At 38.6% G+C, this 16,358-nt stretch overlaps 1 protein-coding gene across 1 annotated transcript in view; it reads right to left on the bottom strand.

Annotated features, from left to right (window-relative positions):
• Window positions 1-16,358, bottom strand: part of LOC149194943 (IAA-amino acid hydrolase ILR1-like 3) — a 225,128-nt gene that overhangs the window by 93,171 nt on the left and 115,599 nt on the right. The window contains exons 2-3 of the mRNA XM_089405188.1: window positions 5,661-5,786; window positions 5,018-5,332 (exon numbers count right to left, since the gene is read on the bottom strand). Coding sequence (XP_089261314.1) covers window positions 5,018-5,332; window positions 5,661-5,786 — 441 coding nt within the window. The remainder of the gene's footprint in view (window positions 1-5,017; window positions 5,333-5,660; window positions 5,787-16,358) is intronic.

Here is a 16,358-nt window from a genome sequence, read left to right as displayed (position 1 = left end):
ATTCTTAGATGTGCTACAGACTTGATCAAGAAAGGGGCTGAAATTTGCACAGAAGCCCCATACTTTGATCATGGTTTGCACAAGGCCAAATTCTGTCATGCAATGTGTTGACCACTATGTGTCAACTACCCATAGCAGTACACCCCCTTTTTCGCAAAAGGGACAGCACTGGATCGATGTGTCCGTGCCATTCGATTGTCATCATCAGCCCGATCATTTTATGTTGTAAACCCAGTCCGCATGTGTAAATTGTAAATAATCTTAGCAGATCTGAGTCATGTATGTAAATTGCCTAGGCAAACCTAATTTTCTAGTGATAATCTATGTTCCGAAAGGTTTTTTGTCTCACCGATCCATGATCGGCAGAGTTTTCCTTCAGCCTAACCCCAAAGCCGGAATGGATTTTGTTATTAGAATCTTAGGGAAATCCTAGTGTACTTGGTCGAGTCTATGTAAATGATCTGCTAGATTATAGTTGTGTCGCAGAACTAGGTGGTCTATGTCAAATGGCTTTCCCCCCTTGAGATGTAAAATTGTAGAAGTCATGATGTAAAGTGTCTTGAGGGTTAGAAAATGTTTTAATCCCCTCATCAGTCCTAAGTCCTAGGTCCTAGGTGATTTTTCCAAATGGGCTAAGTTCGAGGATCCAAAAAATAAAAAAATAAAAAACAATAAAAAATAAAATATATAAATAATAAAAAAAATTAAAATTAAAAAATTAAAAATAACTAAAAAAAAATTAAAAAGTAAATTAAAAATAAATAAAAAAATTTAAAAATAAAATAAAATAATAATAAGTCAAAGTTTGAGAAAATAAATGCAAAGTTTTAATTTTTTAATATATTAAAATGCATTTAAAATTTCGACGGATGAGATTAAAAGGGATTTTGATCCTCATCGACGGTCGAGATTAGTTTGACATGGATCACTCGAACTAGCCATTGGGAAATTTTCCTTTAAATAGGGTGTTAGGGGTCATTTGAGATATATTCGATCTGAGAGTCTGGTGCTACAGAAAGCTCTCTTGTAGTCATTTTTTGTGCAATAAAGAAAGACTTTGGGGTTAAAAATCTTGCTGGTGTTACTCTTCTGGAAGTGCTATAAGATGATTTATTTTTCTGCATAATTTTATTTTCAGCCATTGATAATAGCTTGATGAAGATTGACTTAGGCACAGGTATCTTGTCTGATCTTTGGGGTTCGAATGATAGTTTAGATTCTAAAATATAATGGCAAGTATCTCCATTTGATCTGAATTTCACTATTGTTTTCTCCCTTTATGTTAATGGTTGATTTTAAACTGTGCAGGAAATCTTAGTTTTGAGTTGACCGGGCATTAGGGGAAGTTCTCAGCTGAACCAGCCAACTCCCGGATTGTGTTTTCTGAAAGAGCCCAGTGAATTCTTGATCCCGGGGTTATCATTTGAAATTTTTTATGAATGCATGAAGGGTTTTCTGAAGTATCTCACATTAAAATTAAATTCTGAAAATATTACTGTGGATTATTGATAAATCTGGTTGTTTAAGAGTCGAAAATCTGTAAATATTGTAAATTTTTAGCTGGTTTTAGGGTTTTCAGTTTTGTTTTTTGGCACATTTTACTTCTGGGTTTTCTGTTTTTGCCATTGCAGGTTGCAGGTACAAATTTTTTGAAATTTTTTTCAGGGTTTCCATCAAGCAATCTGGAGCAAGAAAGATTTAAAATTTTGATTAAGTTTCTGGATTACGGGTCTGTTACCTCCGGTTTAAGTTTCTTTGCTGCCCAAGATCGATTTTTTTTTAGCCTGCTCCGTCAAAACGCAGCTTCATTTCACCGCGCTATTCCATTACGCCCCTCGCTGCCGCTGCGGCTATCTGCGTCCCTCTCATTCTGCTCACGCTGCTCTTTCTCTCACGTTGTTCCCTCCACCTGCGTGTTATCCCCCTTCTATCCACGTCCTCTCTCCTTTCTGTCCGCAGATCTCCCTCCAAACTTGCAGCTTCTTCCTCAGCTCTCCTCCACGCATTTTCTCCCAGCCACTGTCAAAGCTTTTCAGTCCCTACGCTGTCATCCAACCTTGCGTATTACCTCTTCACGTTTTCTCACCACTCCACTCTCTTGCTGTTTCATTCCACGCGCCACCTGCAAGCTCCCTTCCTCAGCGTGCAAGCTTCTACGCTTCTCCAAAGTCTGCAAACGTTTTTGCATCCTCACATCATTGCTCTGCCAGAAAACCCCTGTACGCTGTTGTCATTGCAGCTCCACGCTGCCTCAAACCTGCGAAACCCTGCATAAGACGTTGGCACACCCACGCTCTTCTCCAACTCTGCCATTCCTCGTTCCAGCTCCTTTTTTGTTGTTTTCAACCTCAATCTTCGCTGCTTTGGACCTGCGCTCAACCTGCAGCCACAATTTTCACCCACGCAGTAGCCATCCCTTCGAACGCTCAAGCTCCTCTGTCTGACGTCGAGCTTTCCTCACGAATTTCTTCATCCGCATAACTGTATCAGCTGCAAAATCAAAAACAAATTCGATTTTTTTTTTACGGATTAGGTGATACGTATGGTAATTTTAGTCATTGGTAAGTTTAGAGTTAGGTTTGATATATTTTATTTTGGTTATAGTTAGATTTTTATTTAGATTTTATTTAAACGTTGTATAGTTAGGAGTTAAATTAAATTTTGATTTTTTTTTTTATTTAGTTTTTAGTTTTAGTCTAAGTTTTATTTTAATTTCCATTTTATTTTGGTAAGAGAAATGTTAATTTTGAATTTGGTTTTAGATTTTTCAGTTTAGTTTTAGAACTAGATATTTTTAGATTTAGATTTCAGATAATTTTTAACTTAGGAAAAAACAAAAATTTCGATTTCCTTTTGTTTATTTTAGTTTTGAATTTTTTATTTTAGAATTAAACATTTTTCTTAAGTTTAGTTTTGTTTCATAAAAGTAAAAAGTTAAAAAGGTTCCTTTTTTTATTTCTTTTAGAATCTTTGATTTTTTTTGAAAAATTTAAAAAAATAAAAAGGGTTTAGATTAGATTTTAGTTTTATTAGGATTTTGGTTTTGTTTGATTTTTAGACTTAAAATAATATCAAAAATACATATATATATATATATATATATAAATAAAAAATAAAAAGTTTCTTTTTTTTTAGGTCTGAGTTTTATTTAGAATTTAGATTTTATCTTGTGTATATAAATTAGAATTTAGATCTTAGTTTTAGACTTTATTTTATAATATTTAGTTTTAAATTCCATTTCATTTGTATATATTTAAATTCCATTTTTCATGTAGTTTAAATTTAGATGTTTTGGTCTATTTTGATATAAGAAAAAATAATAATAAATATATATAAAAATTTAAAAAATATTTTGAAAAAGCTTAACAAAAAATTGAAAATTCATTTTTTGGCATTTTTAGTGGTATCTATGTTCCACTTTTCCATAGTTAAATGCACTTAAATGTTTATTTGAAGTTAGTTATGTGAAAGTGGTCACTGGTCAACATTTAAATTTTATGATCATTTAAAGCATTTGATTTTTCTTGAAGTTTAATTGCTGGATCATTATTAAGGCGTTGTACGTTTGTTGAACATCTTGCATCGCTTGGGATATTTCGATGATAAATGATTGTTTTACATGGTTTATACTTCTGCAACATTTAATAAATAATCATTTAATCATTAACTCCATAAGGCACTGGTACATTAATTTCAAAATCAATTAGGTGCTAAATTGCCTTGCTGCGTCTCCCAACCCAACTAGTCCACAATTGGTCTTCATTTATCCCATACGGTCTACCCCCCTTAGCCGTGGGAGACGGCTTAAATGCAGAGATCGGGGATCAAAGTGACAGCCCCCGGTCTGAGCATTGTCGTGACAATCTTTGCGACAACAAAATGGAACGAACAGTTTAGTAGGTTCCTGTCAAATTCTAGCTTGCATCATTGGTCCACAATGAGAAAGATCTTCTCATGCCTGCAAGGTACTAGGTGATTGGGTTTCAGATATAGAGTAATTGGAGGGCTAGGAAATGATGGAACTAGTGGTCAAATAGTGACCTAACTGGCTATAGTGGTGTTGATTAAGTTACAGACATTGATGGAAGAAAGTTGATGACAGATTATATCTTTAATCTTTGTGGGCGGAAATCAATTGGTGTAGAAGACAATTCTCTGTTGCTCGGTCAAGTGTAGAGGCTAAGTAAATGGCCTTGTACCAAGTTAGGAAGCAAGAGAAGCAGCTCCATAAATAGCTCCATCTATGGCTTTCTTTCATAATCTTTTATTCATAGTGTTGTACATATTCCATTAATTGTAATACACAAAGATAGGCATTGTTAGTATGGTGCATTTTTTATCCTTGCTTGTAACAGATTATGAGAGCAGACCAACAATTTCACAGCTTCCAAACTCACAACATATTTCGAGGGGATGCTCTTCCTTTAAAGTTATATTCTTTGTTCTAGGCTGTACCATTTCCTGCCTTATAAGATGGTCTACAAGTCTTTCTAGGGGATGCTTTTCCTTTACATTTATATCGATTTTTATAGAGTGTACCATTTCCTGCCTTGTAAGATGGCCTACAAGTTTTTCTAGGGTCGATGCTCTTCCTTTAGAGTTATATTCTTCGTTATAGACTCTACATTTTCTGCCCTGTAAGATGGTCTACAAGTTAAACAAAATCTCATAATAGAAGGGCGGCAAATAGATATGGTGAAGTATCCACCAACTCTTTTACAATCACTAGTTCTTATCAGCAATCTTTACCTAGAATTTAATGAATTCAGAAGGGTGGTGTCCTCTTAACTCTTAAATGGAGTGATCATTGAAACCTAAAGCTAGAAAACTGATATAGATTGATCAATAATCTCACACAAATATAATTATACCTTTCTCAAAATTGAGGATGAAAAGTTACATAGGGAAACTTTAATATTTACCCCTGATGAATTGTGAACATTGATACTGCAACCTACTATTAAAAATGAAAGAAACTAGTCAACCAAGAACAAGACAGCAGAAGAGTTATACATACTTCACTGTCAAGAGGATCACTCTCTCGAGAAACAATTTGCTGCAAGCTCAAAATTGCAAAGGCTGTAGCTACAATTGGATCTGCAGTAATGTGTGGGATAGCTGCATGTCCACCTTTTCCTTCTATAACAGCTTCAAAAATGCCTGACCCAGCCAAAATTGGCCCTGGGGTTGATGCTATAGTCCCAGTTGAGTGACTAGGTGTAACATGCATAGCAAATATGGCTTCTGCATCTCCAAGTGCACCTTCACGAATCATGTGAGCAGCACCTCCACCTCCTTCTTCGGCAGGTTGAAAAATAAGTCTTACAGTGCCCTTCAAAAATTCGGGCAGTTGTATTTAAGCAAGAAACAATTTGAAATGAAAGAATCCAAAACTAAAACCAAACAAATTTAAATTATAGTGAAGAATATAAAGCATCAGATTAAGTAGGTCTAATAAATGAATTACAGTAAATATATGGCCATAATGAAAAGCATATAGTCTAGGTAACATTTTATCTCAAGTAAGAAAACAAATTTGAATCCATCTGAAAGTGTAAATATAATTTGTTAACATGAAGAACATCCTTCAGTTTAAAGTTTGAACTATTTATCACTTGCATCTGGTGTATCGCATTAACATATAGAGGCCTGCTAAGCACCTGAAGTTTATCTTTGTGTTTATGAAGCAATTTGGCAGCTCCAAGAAGCATAGTAACATGTGCATCATGCCCACAAGCATGCATTTTGCCAATATTCACACTCTTGTGCTCCCAATCCACAAGCTCCTTCACATCATACATCAAATCACTGAATTAGTCAAGGCCAATTACCCAAGAAGGAACAAACAGTAGTAAAAACATAAATAGGACTTTGATAAAAGAAGAATAGTGAAACCAAAAATAATTTGAACACTGCACTCATTAGGTTGTGGGATGGAGGCATTTCTGTTCCTTTATAAATTATAATGATCAGGCAAGCTTGCCTCAAGCCTTAATACCTAGTCATCTTTTCAGAGAATGGTTAGGATTGGATGCATGTTAGGATGATCTTTGGTAGCTTTATAAATGTTGTTCATCGACCCCAAGGAATTATTGAAAAAGATAATACTGCTATCTCCAGAAAATCCACAAGGTATGAATGCTGAAGTTTCTTTGGGGAGCACTGTCCTCACCCTGAGCCACATTTCATTATCGAATTTGTTGTATCATTTTATCTTAAGAATAGTCACAAGTTTATTCCTGGAAATTACCAGGAGACTTATTCTGCTCTCTGGGCTGTGCAGGGCAAGGTCACCCTTGCAAACAATGTTATCACAACCAGACCGGTCATTGAACCGATAGACACCCCAGACTGGGAACCGGTCAAAACCAGACCAGAACCAGTAAAAAAAATGGACCAAAAAAATGGTCAACCAAAAACACATTAAATATTCAAATTTTGAAGAAAACATACATATCCATGTGCATCCATATGAATCCAACCCATTTATACACAACTAAGCAAAAGTTCTCATTTATATAGCATGTAAGGATGCACATATCCAGAATAACACCAAGTGCAATCCATCTCTGAACCAAAAATACATCAAAAAACAAGGCCTAGATGGCCTCTAGCATCCAAAAAAAATAATGCTACAACAAATACCTACATATCATAAAAAAATTTGCCTATATTGCAATCTTTATCCCTCAAAGTATTAAAATAAGATGGGAAATGCTTAGCATGTCAATTCAAGATTTTGTTTGAGTGATAGCTACAATTTTAGTAGGACCATGATAGAGGAGTTTGACAACTAATGCCACTAACATCACGTTACATAGATGGTTTGGTGCCCCTGATTAAATATTATTTCAATACCCTTGTACATGACAAAATTCAATGTTAATGTTGCAATCCCCCCAATCCTGAAATCGTAAAAAAAACTGTCAAGTCTGTTGGATTTTGAGTGGGGTTTAAAATTCTAGTTTCTCCGTATGAAATCCAATTAGTTCAAAACCACTCTCAAACATCCCGAATCATTTCATGGTAATGTTAAAAAATTAAGTAAAAGGAGAATGCCACTTTTACTTTAAGAATTTAACATTACCATGAATTGCATAGGAACAGTAGGGCATGTTACCGCTCAAACTAGCAGGGGACCTAAAGGGCAAATGCTAGGCCAAGGGCAACAAATGGAGACTTAGCCCATTGTCACCTCGACTAACGCTCCCTACTATTTACGGACTTTCACCGATGGGAAGACACTCGGTATATTATGGAGTCACACCCAAATGATTCCCTTCGCAAAAGAGGTTGAAGGATAGAGCTTGTTTTCTTTCTAAGCAAGGTACAATGTCTTCTAGGAAAGGAATGAGAGGATTTTGAGGGTTAGGTTTATGGGATATGACTTGTGAAGGAGATTCCCAATCCCTGAAATCCTTGTTGAAATTGGTATCCCAAATAGTTCTTGAAGAATTGCCTTTCCAAAGGAACGGGACCACACAGGACCAAAGTGGACGCAGTCTAGGTCAGGGGGAAGGAGTTTAGCAACCAATGATGCCCTTAGCCTAGACAAGGTAGGGGAAATGATCAAAGAAAGGATATTCACTTAAAGGTGTTGAATTATCCAATAAGGCACTAGCCTTTGGGGATGCTAGGGAAAAGTTTGATCTCGAAGCTAGGGTTTTGATTTCCTCACAACTCCACCGTTGAAATGGCCTCAAATTTGGAGGAGATCTTGAGGAAACACCAGCGCAGGAGGGGATAGAAGATTGAACTTTTTGGAGGGTTAGTTCACTGGGAAAATGATGCCCTAGGTGATCCAACTTGGCTAGACCCAGTAAAGGTGAAAGAAGTTGATTTAAGGTGACCACCTTTTGGTAGATCAGTGCCTTAGTCATGGGAGAATGGAGTCTATGATGAATATGAGTGAGGACCTTTGGTTCTTGGTCAAGGAGGCCTCAAGACTACTTCGCTAGCCTTCTAGGTCAACGAGAAACAATCTTGTAGTTTTTATACTTCGATGTGCAAAAGGTGATGTTATCAAGATCAATTCATTGATAGAATTACCCCTAGGAGATTTCGTTCACATTACATGGCCCATACATTGAGAGATGCTACAATAGAGACAAAATTCCACAATTTAAGCAGTAAATGCATGCAGTGATTAGCCCTAAGAATAGCGAAAATCCTAGTCCAATGTATATGACAAAGTAAAACAAAAATAACATTAAAAGCATGTACTTACATGTAATAGAATATATCCAACCATCCACAATTTGACAAGAGAGAAGCTCCAAGATAAGATAGACCAAATCCACACATCAAAATTCATCCATAGAGCTCCAATTCATCCACTAAGAAAAAGTACAAAATTTTCAAGAGAGAGAAGAGATCCAATCCAAAGTGATGATGAGAAAATGAACTCATCTCACTTGTATTTATACACTAATGAGAAGCTTGAATTAGCCTCCTCGGCCTACATGAGCCCCAAAAATAAAATAATGTTCTAATAATCTAACTTTTCGTGACAAGCCCACCAAACTAGCTCACACATGAAAGAATAAGCATCTCAAGAGGTCAAATAATAATCTATGCATGTCGTAGGGCCCTCTAAGAAGCCTAATGAGGTCCATGGGTGCCATAATGAAGAGTAGGACCCTCAAATGTGATGGACAAGAGGTTGGCCCCTTGTTCTCCAAACAATAAACCTGTGGTGCTCTCAATGGGTGTGGGGACTCAATAATAACCTCATGGGTCTCCAAATGAGTCGAGGATTCCTTTAGATCATCTGCAAGGGCTATGATGATGGTGTAGGGGATGCCACATCATCCTATAAGTCATGGGTCAATTTCCAAGTGCATGGTATATCTCTAGGGCCAATTGGGCAAAGGTGAACCAGGTGCATCATCCTCATCCAATGGGAGTATCTCGAGCATCTCTGATCATCTTCGGGGGATCCTTCAAGTGTTGTCTACTACTGTGGAGGCCCATGGCTCTCATCACACACCCTACATTTGTCGATGTAGCCCTCTCGAGGATTAGGAGCCCGTATAGGGAGACCAAACCCAAGATGGAAACCTTCTGCAATCCCGCATAAGGTCCAATGCGTCCCCTAGCCTTCCAGTACAAAAAGTCATTAGGAAAATCGAGTAAATGAGCTTACCAACCATGGACCACAGGTGGGGACTTCATAATGGCCAGCCCTTTCATAATGGGCTTCGGGATGTGCCAATGTCTCCTAAACTCCAAATGGGGTTAACCAAGTATCGTATTAGGTGGTGGCATGTGATAGATAGGTGAATGAAGTAGGGGATGAGAAAGGGCAGCCCTGGGCCACATGCTGGGGTACAAGGGTAACTAATAAAAGGGAAATCCACACTGTGAAAATTCCTAGTCTAAGGAACGCCTACTCCACCAAAAACTGAATTTACTTCCTACTTGATTTTAATATACATTATCAAGTTATTCTCTTAATATTGAAGCAAATTACTTTTGCAGCCTACACCACTTTAATATTTGATTACATGAAACAGAAAACTGAGCAAAGAACAAGATACATAGGACACAGTTATTTTTGGACAAAATAGTCCCTGCAAAAACCCAATGCAGGAAAATACAATGGCGGAAAAACTGAGTGAGTTTTACCTCACTTCACCTGGCAGATTTCGGCTGATCTAGCAGCAAAACTAGCTAACCCTGACTATCTCTGCGTTAGCCCTGCATTAGCCTTACAGCTTTTGCGCCAACTCTGCGCTATCTCTTCTACCTCCTGTGTCAACCTTCCCGGTTGTTCCGACAGTTCCGACTTTCTGTGTGAGGGCAGCTTCAGCTTCTGCTCTGGCCCTTTTGGCTCTGCGTCAGGCTTGCGTGGGCCCAAATTGGCCCAGCGTCAGTCTTCCTAGTTGTTGCGCTGCCTCCACTAGCTTCTCTCCGCCTCTCTATCAGTACTCCCGAACTATCCCTGCCCCTTTGCTGCAAAATGATCACCTAGTTCGAAATCTCAGCTTCCTAGCCTTAGAAATCGAACTCCAGATCAATTCGTTCTCTCCATGTGTCTTTCTAAATGAACCCCAAGCCTCCTTCTTATACTTTTCTTGTTGAGACTTCAATGGCCGAGATTAAGTCTCTAATCAACGGCTAAGATTAAAACTTGACTTGATCTGCCTTCTAGATCATTCTCACCCATATTTGATTAATACCCATTAATACTTTAATTTTCCTAAGTTTAAACTTAGGAACCCCATTAAAAATATAATTATTTTAATAAAATACAATCCAAGTGGAATTTCACCAAACGGTTCATGGGTTCTTTAGAACTCATGTGCCTCACCCTCTCCACCAATTTTCATGGCTAGAGCACAACCGATGCTACCAAAAAAACACACACACTTGGGTTTATAATGTATAGGAGGGAGCAATCGTGGTACACGAGGTGCCCTGGCCTTGATTTTTCCACCCTTCTTTATATGTCTTTTGCCATTTTATGATTTTTCTATGATTAATTGTGCGGGGCTCAAGGACTTAGAGCATGATGTGTAAGATATAGTAGTGAATACCACTTTTTAAGGTAGGGCGGTTCATTGCCCACCAAGGGTTGGGACAATCATGGGTTCCTATATGATGAAGGAGGCTCATAGAACCTGCAGGAACCAGGGTGATAGCCATGATGATGGGGTAGAGCTCATGTATTGGCTTTTGCCCACGTGCTAAATGTGTTTGTCCCAACCATCTTTTGCATTTTGTGGTACGTTTTCCTGTTGAATGTGGCCAATTATGCTTTTATTTTTCTTTTTAGCTGCATCAACCTCTGGGGCATCATTCCAGGCCTAACCCAAGGTGTGGGCAAGGGGAAGGGGAAAGCTAACCCTATGTGGACCCAGTGGAGGAATGTGGACCCAGGTGGGAGAAATGATGAATGGGGTAATAATGAGTGGAAAGGGGGTAATATATGTGAATAAGGGAGCGGGACCACGCAACCAAAATAAGGGTTTCCCGTGAAATACCATCCCTAAAGCCAAATGGAAAGTAAAAGAGATCTCACGGGACTAGAATCCAAGGTTAATATCCAAAAGGGATCTGGGGGACAAGAGCACGGACTTAGCCCATTCTTTCTGCCAGATCCCCCCATTAATCCATGCCCATAAGTGTCCATGATAAGCAAACTACAATACTCAATTACCAAATGATAAGGCATACCTTTGCTGGAAATACTGAGAGGGGGGTGAATCAGTGTTTCTTTTCAATTGTAATTTTTACCAGTTAGATCACTTATATTTAGAACACAAAAATGAACAATAAGAATAAATACTTTTATTAATCTCTTCTTTACAATAAATCCAATACAATATAGTGTAGGGCTCCAACCCTAAATGAAGACACCAATCTTCAATCCTTCCAGGCACCAACCTGTACTTTGCCAAGCACCGAATTGGACTTCACAAAGCTCCGACCTCTAGGGCTCCAACCTTATCTTCCCAAGGCTCCAACCTTGTCACTTTGAGGCTCCAACCTCCAGGGCTCCAACCCTATCTCTGGTACAGGCACCAACTTGGTCTTCTTGAGGACTCCTATCCTCTAGGGCTCCAACCCACTGCTTCAATTTGTCAAGATAAGTTTAATGATTCTTAACAGCTCCCAATATCTTCTTCAATGAGCCCTGTCAATCTTCAACAATGCCTTCTCCAAATCACTTCATCAATGACAACCTTGTCTTCTCAGAAGGTGTGTCCACTGCTCTTCATGTCACCCACACAAGTTTCTTAAGGTTACAACATAAGGGCCTTCAACAGTGCATCATGGTGCCTTCAATAATGTCTTCAAGAGGCTTCAATTCAACTGCTACAGGATAGTTCTAACAGGGTCTTCAAGAGCCTGTTGAGGGCTTCTCTTCAATCAACTTTTTCTGCTCCAAAAACTGCCCTTCAAAAGGTAAGGTCAACAAGACCAACAAGGCTTCTTCAAGAGTACTTCTAAATTGTCTTCAATGGTATTCTAACAAGGCTGCTCCAAGCTTCAACAATGCTCCACTAAATTTCTATAGGCTGAGATAAAAGTCATTGTAGGTTTGTTCCCATACAAGCTCTGAGATGATGCTTTTAGGAGGTGTCTGAGTTTAAGGACTGAGATGAGATGCTAACCAAGCTCCAAAAGGCCTGTGGTAGTGATCTGAGCCTCTTTTCACACTACAGGTCCAGCCTTAAATGTTGCCCAAACAGTGATGCCTTGAAGGACACTACTGTCCGAGCTTCTTCACACAAGAGCTGCTACAGGACTGTTGTATAACTCAGCTTCTCCAACAAGGATCCGAGCTCTAAATGATGATTGTTCCAATGTATCACTGCTCCACAGAAATCCACACTTCTTCAGTTCAGTCCGAGCTCTTAAACACAGTTCCAATTTGCTACAAGATTGTCTGAGGTGTAGTGCTCCAAAGTTTGTTCACAAGTTTGTCCAAAAGACTGTCAAGAGTTCCTTTAATAAGGCTCCTCCAAACAACACCTGAGCTCCTTGTCCACAGTCCAAAGCTAGATGTAATATGAGCCTTATATCCAAGCTGACACACAAATCCGAGCTGAGGTAGAAAGCTACAGGTCCGAGGCTTGAAGATCTGTCCTCCACAGATTGCTGTAGTGTAACTCTGCAACAGGACCGAGGGTAATCACTGGGCTACCACAAGAGTTACTGCCCACAGTACCTTGTTCACCACAGGTCCGAGGTATGTAGAATATACACAGATCCAAGGTAAATTCTCCAACAGATCCGAGCCTTTACTTCCTCAGGACTGTCATAAATCCAGCCCTCAGCAATGTTGTCCACACACAATACTCACAGGTGCAGATCCAAATTTATAAGAGATGTCTTAAATGCCCAAATTGTGATCTAAAAATCCTCCTCGGCCTTGGTTCACGAGATGTGAAATTTCCTTGCTATTTTGTGTCTTATTTCTGAAATAATCACCAAATTTTTTGATCTGAAATGAAAATTTTGACTTATATTTATAGTGATTTCGTCTAGACATGAAGGGACACGTCTTTTTGAAGTGAGGCCGACTTAGTATAACTGAGCATAGGTTGGCTAGGAAGAATAATTTGATATTCTATCTTAAAAATTCATTTTCTCCTAAACTACGGGGAGTTTGAGGGCAAGTGAGGGCTCATTAGAAAGGTAAAGAAGTCCTCTACATGTTGGAGAAGGAGCCATTGTGAAATGATGTCTTCAAAATGATATAAAACATTTTTCTTTATGATTGTTCAAGAAATGTAGTACAGACCTTGGGAATATTTGAATTTTTCATGTATAAGGTCAATGGGACAAGGATAAGGGTTGAGGCACCTTCATTGGAGCTCCAAGTGTGGTCATCAATCCATGTCATCAAGTGTAATGAGCTCATATTTTTATCAATGAATTTATCCATGGCAGCCTTTAGGAATTTATTATTTGGACAATGTTAGGGCACCTTCTATATAGACATAGGCCTTAGGATTAGGACATCTAGCAATTATTATCATAAGGCTTTGGGGCTTCTTCATCAAGAAAAAGGATGTCATATAGTTAGGGTTTTATTAGAGCAAGGATTTAAGGGCATCATAAGCATCTTCAACAAGCCTAGAATATCATATTGTCATTATTATGCATGCATGTGCCTAGGAGGGTTTCTAGGGCTTCAATGTTCATTATTAGATCATGCATCATGTTCATGCTTAGGGTTAGGGAACCATCTTTAGGACATGTATGACAAGAATATTTGCCATTTCAAAAGAATATTTTGGAAGATTTTAATGAAGAAAACCTGAAACTACAACAAAGATTCATGTGTTGTGTTATCACTGAGAACTGCAGTTGCATGTATATAAGTTAAGTCCAAAATTTCATGGGTAAAAATGAATGTTATATGGTTGTTCTCCTATGTTTACCACTTAGGGGTCATGTTTTTCAATGATATTGTTGAGAATCATTTTCAAAACCGCGAGTCATCCTCCATCATGATTGATTAAGATATGTCTTGTCTCGTATGTGTCATTTGTCCTTTTCGCAGTTTCGCAGCACCTTTTCGCAGTTTCGCAGCACCATTTGATTGGCTGATTCTGCAGCTTAGTAATGTTTTAGTCTTTTCGTAGCGCCAGCCATTTCACAGTGCATGTCACTGAATTATAACTGTCTGCGCTACGAAATCGCGAATTCGGGATTTTGCAGCGCACATTCTTGAAATGTCATGTCCAGGGATGAGTCATTGTGTCCGGTCGGATTGTTGTCAGTTTATGTACCTTCCAAGTAATTACGAGGCATCATTCCACCAATAGGTTCAGAGTCATGCACATTAAGTTCATTTAAATGTTCTTGTCATGCATGGTTGTGTCATGATGTTATATTATTATTACTTGAAGCGGCCAGCTTATATGCTAAGTTATTTGAATTGTAATGAGCCCGAGTTTCTTCTTCAAGAGAGCTGCATTGCAAGCGAGCCTGTGTTCTAAAGTTTGAAGTTGCTTGTTGAGTTGAAGCTGCTGGTGTTACTGTGTGCAAAAGTTTTCAAGGCGTAATGGAGAAGAAAGAGCACCGGTCAGGAAGGTGTCAAAGGGCAGAACCCGAAGGATTAGACTTGACATTGAGGGAGGAAGGCGTTAAAAAGGCCTTCAAAGACGCTGGTTGCTGGAGTTTTTGTGAAAAGCTGAAGGGAGGACACACTCAGGTAACAAAAGAATTTGCATTGAATTTTACAGGCTTGAGTTCCAAGGTGTCTATGTTAGAATTCCCAGTATCTCCAGAGGTTATAGCTAGGGTAACTGAGATTCCTAGAGGAGGGCAGGAGTGGTTCAAAAATTTCAAATTTGATATGAGCCCCTGTAAAATATTCTTGAAGGAAGCCTATGTGAATGAAGATTTGACCAAGGCTGTACCTAGAAGTTATGTTAAGGAGAGTTATGCTATGCTTCTTACTTGTATTCAAAAATATTTAACTTGTGAGGGCAGATATAACAAAGTTTATTCATATCATTTCAAGTTGTTGCTGCATTTCACGGGAAAAGCACCTATAGATCTCCCATTCTACTTGTTTCGAAGCCTCAGTAAGATGTGTGATAAAATTCAATTGAGGAAGGATGATTGTGAGTCATCACTGTTTCATCATGGCCTAGTTAAACTGTTAGTGATGGATGGCTTGCAGAAGATTGGTAGGGATTGGGATTCTTTCATTTATATGGCCGGTTTCCAGAGTAAGACAGGCCTCACCCCACAGCCACTTAGAGAAAGAGAAGAATTAATGGAGGAACCCACTATTGCTGAGCTTAGGAAGGAGGCTAGGGAGAAAAAGAAAGTTAAATCTCAGTTGAACACACCAGTCAAACCCTTGGTTATTAAAGAGCCACCTCAGCCACCTCAGTCATCATCAAAGGAAAAGGTCAAGCAAAAGAAGGATGTTCATGGATCAGCTGAATCTGAAAAAGCATCAAGAGTTAAAACTAGGGGTCAACTAAGCAAGGAGAAAGGTAAATCAGTAGCTGTGGAAGAAAGTCCAATTTCAAAGGCCAGTCTAAGTGACCTACTTGAGGCTATTGAATTTGAGCAGGGAGAACCAATGCATCTTGAACCCATGCATATTGATTTGACCCAATCTTCTCCTGAGAGTACTAAGAAGTCAAAAGCTTCGAAAAGATTAAGGTTTGATGAGCCTAGTGAGGTGTTTATGTTCAAGCCAAGAAGGCCAGTTACAAGGAAGCAAATTAAAGAAGCTGAGAAAGTGAATAAAGAAGAAGAAGCTGTAAAGGAGAAAGTGCATAAAGCAAAGAAAGCTATAAAGTCACCCAGAACAGAGGTAATTGAAGTGTTGACAAAAACAGTGGAGGCAGTCAAACATAAAGATAAGAATAAGAAGGTCATCATCACCCAAGGAGGAAATGTGATTGCCATAAAGAGTCAAGTGAAAACAGCCATAAAGGATCAAGTGGGAGCAACCAAAGAAGAAATTGTCAAAGCTAAAAATGTGTTTAAGGAACGTGCAATTAGATATGCCAATTATAAAAGAGCTGTGTTAAAGGGCAGTAAAAACCTAATGGGTCAGACAGATTCCGTAGCTGATGTATATACCTGGACGGTCCCAGCCCTCAAGCAAGCTAAACTCCTCAAACAAATGAACCTGACCCTGAGAGCTAAGAACAAAGCTTTAAAGAAGGAGGTTTCAAATTTGAAGATGCGGCTAGGTCAGCTAGCTCATTAATTTGAGGAAAAGGTGATATTTTCAGTTTTGGTCAATTTTGTTTGGGTTCCACTATTTTGAAATCATCTAAGTCTTTGGCACCTGTAAAAGAAGTTTGAAAAGTCAAAAGTTCAAGCAAAGGAAGCTTTAGTACAAATGCATTCTGTTCTAGCAAAAACAGCAG

The sequence above is a fragment of the Pinus tabuliformis genome, chromosome 2_2, assembly GCF_031772625.1.
Source record: "Pinus tabuliformis cultivar Carrire ecotype Pingquan chromosome 2_2, CPIR1, whole genome shotgun sequence".
Lineage (NCBI taxonomy): Eukaryota > Viridiplantae > Streptophyta > Pinopsida > Pinales > Pinaceae > Pinus > Pinus tabuliformis.
Note: the sequence above shows the minus strand (reverse complement) of the source record. Positions and strands in the feature narration are given on the sequence as shown.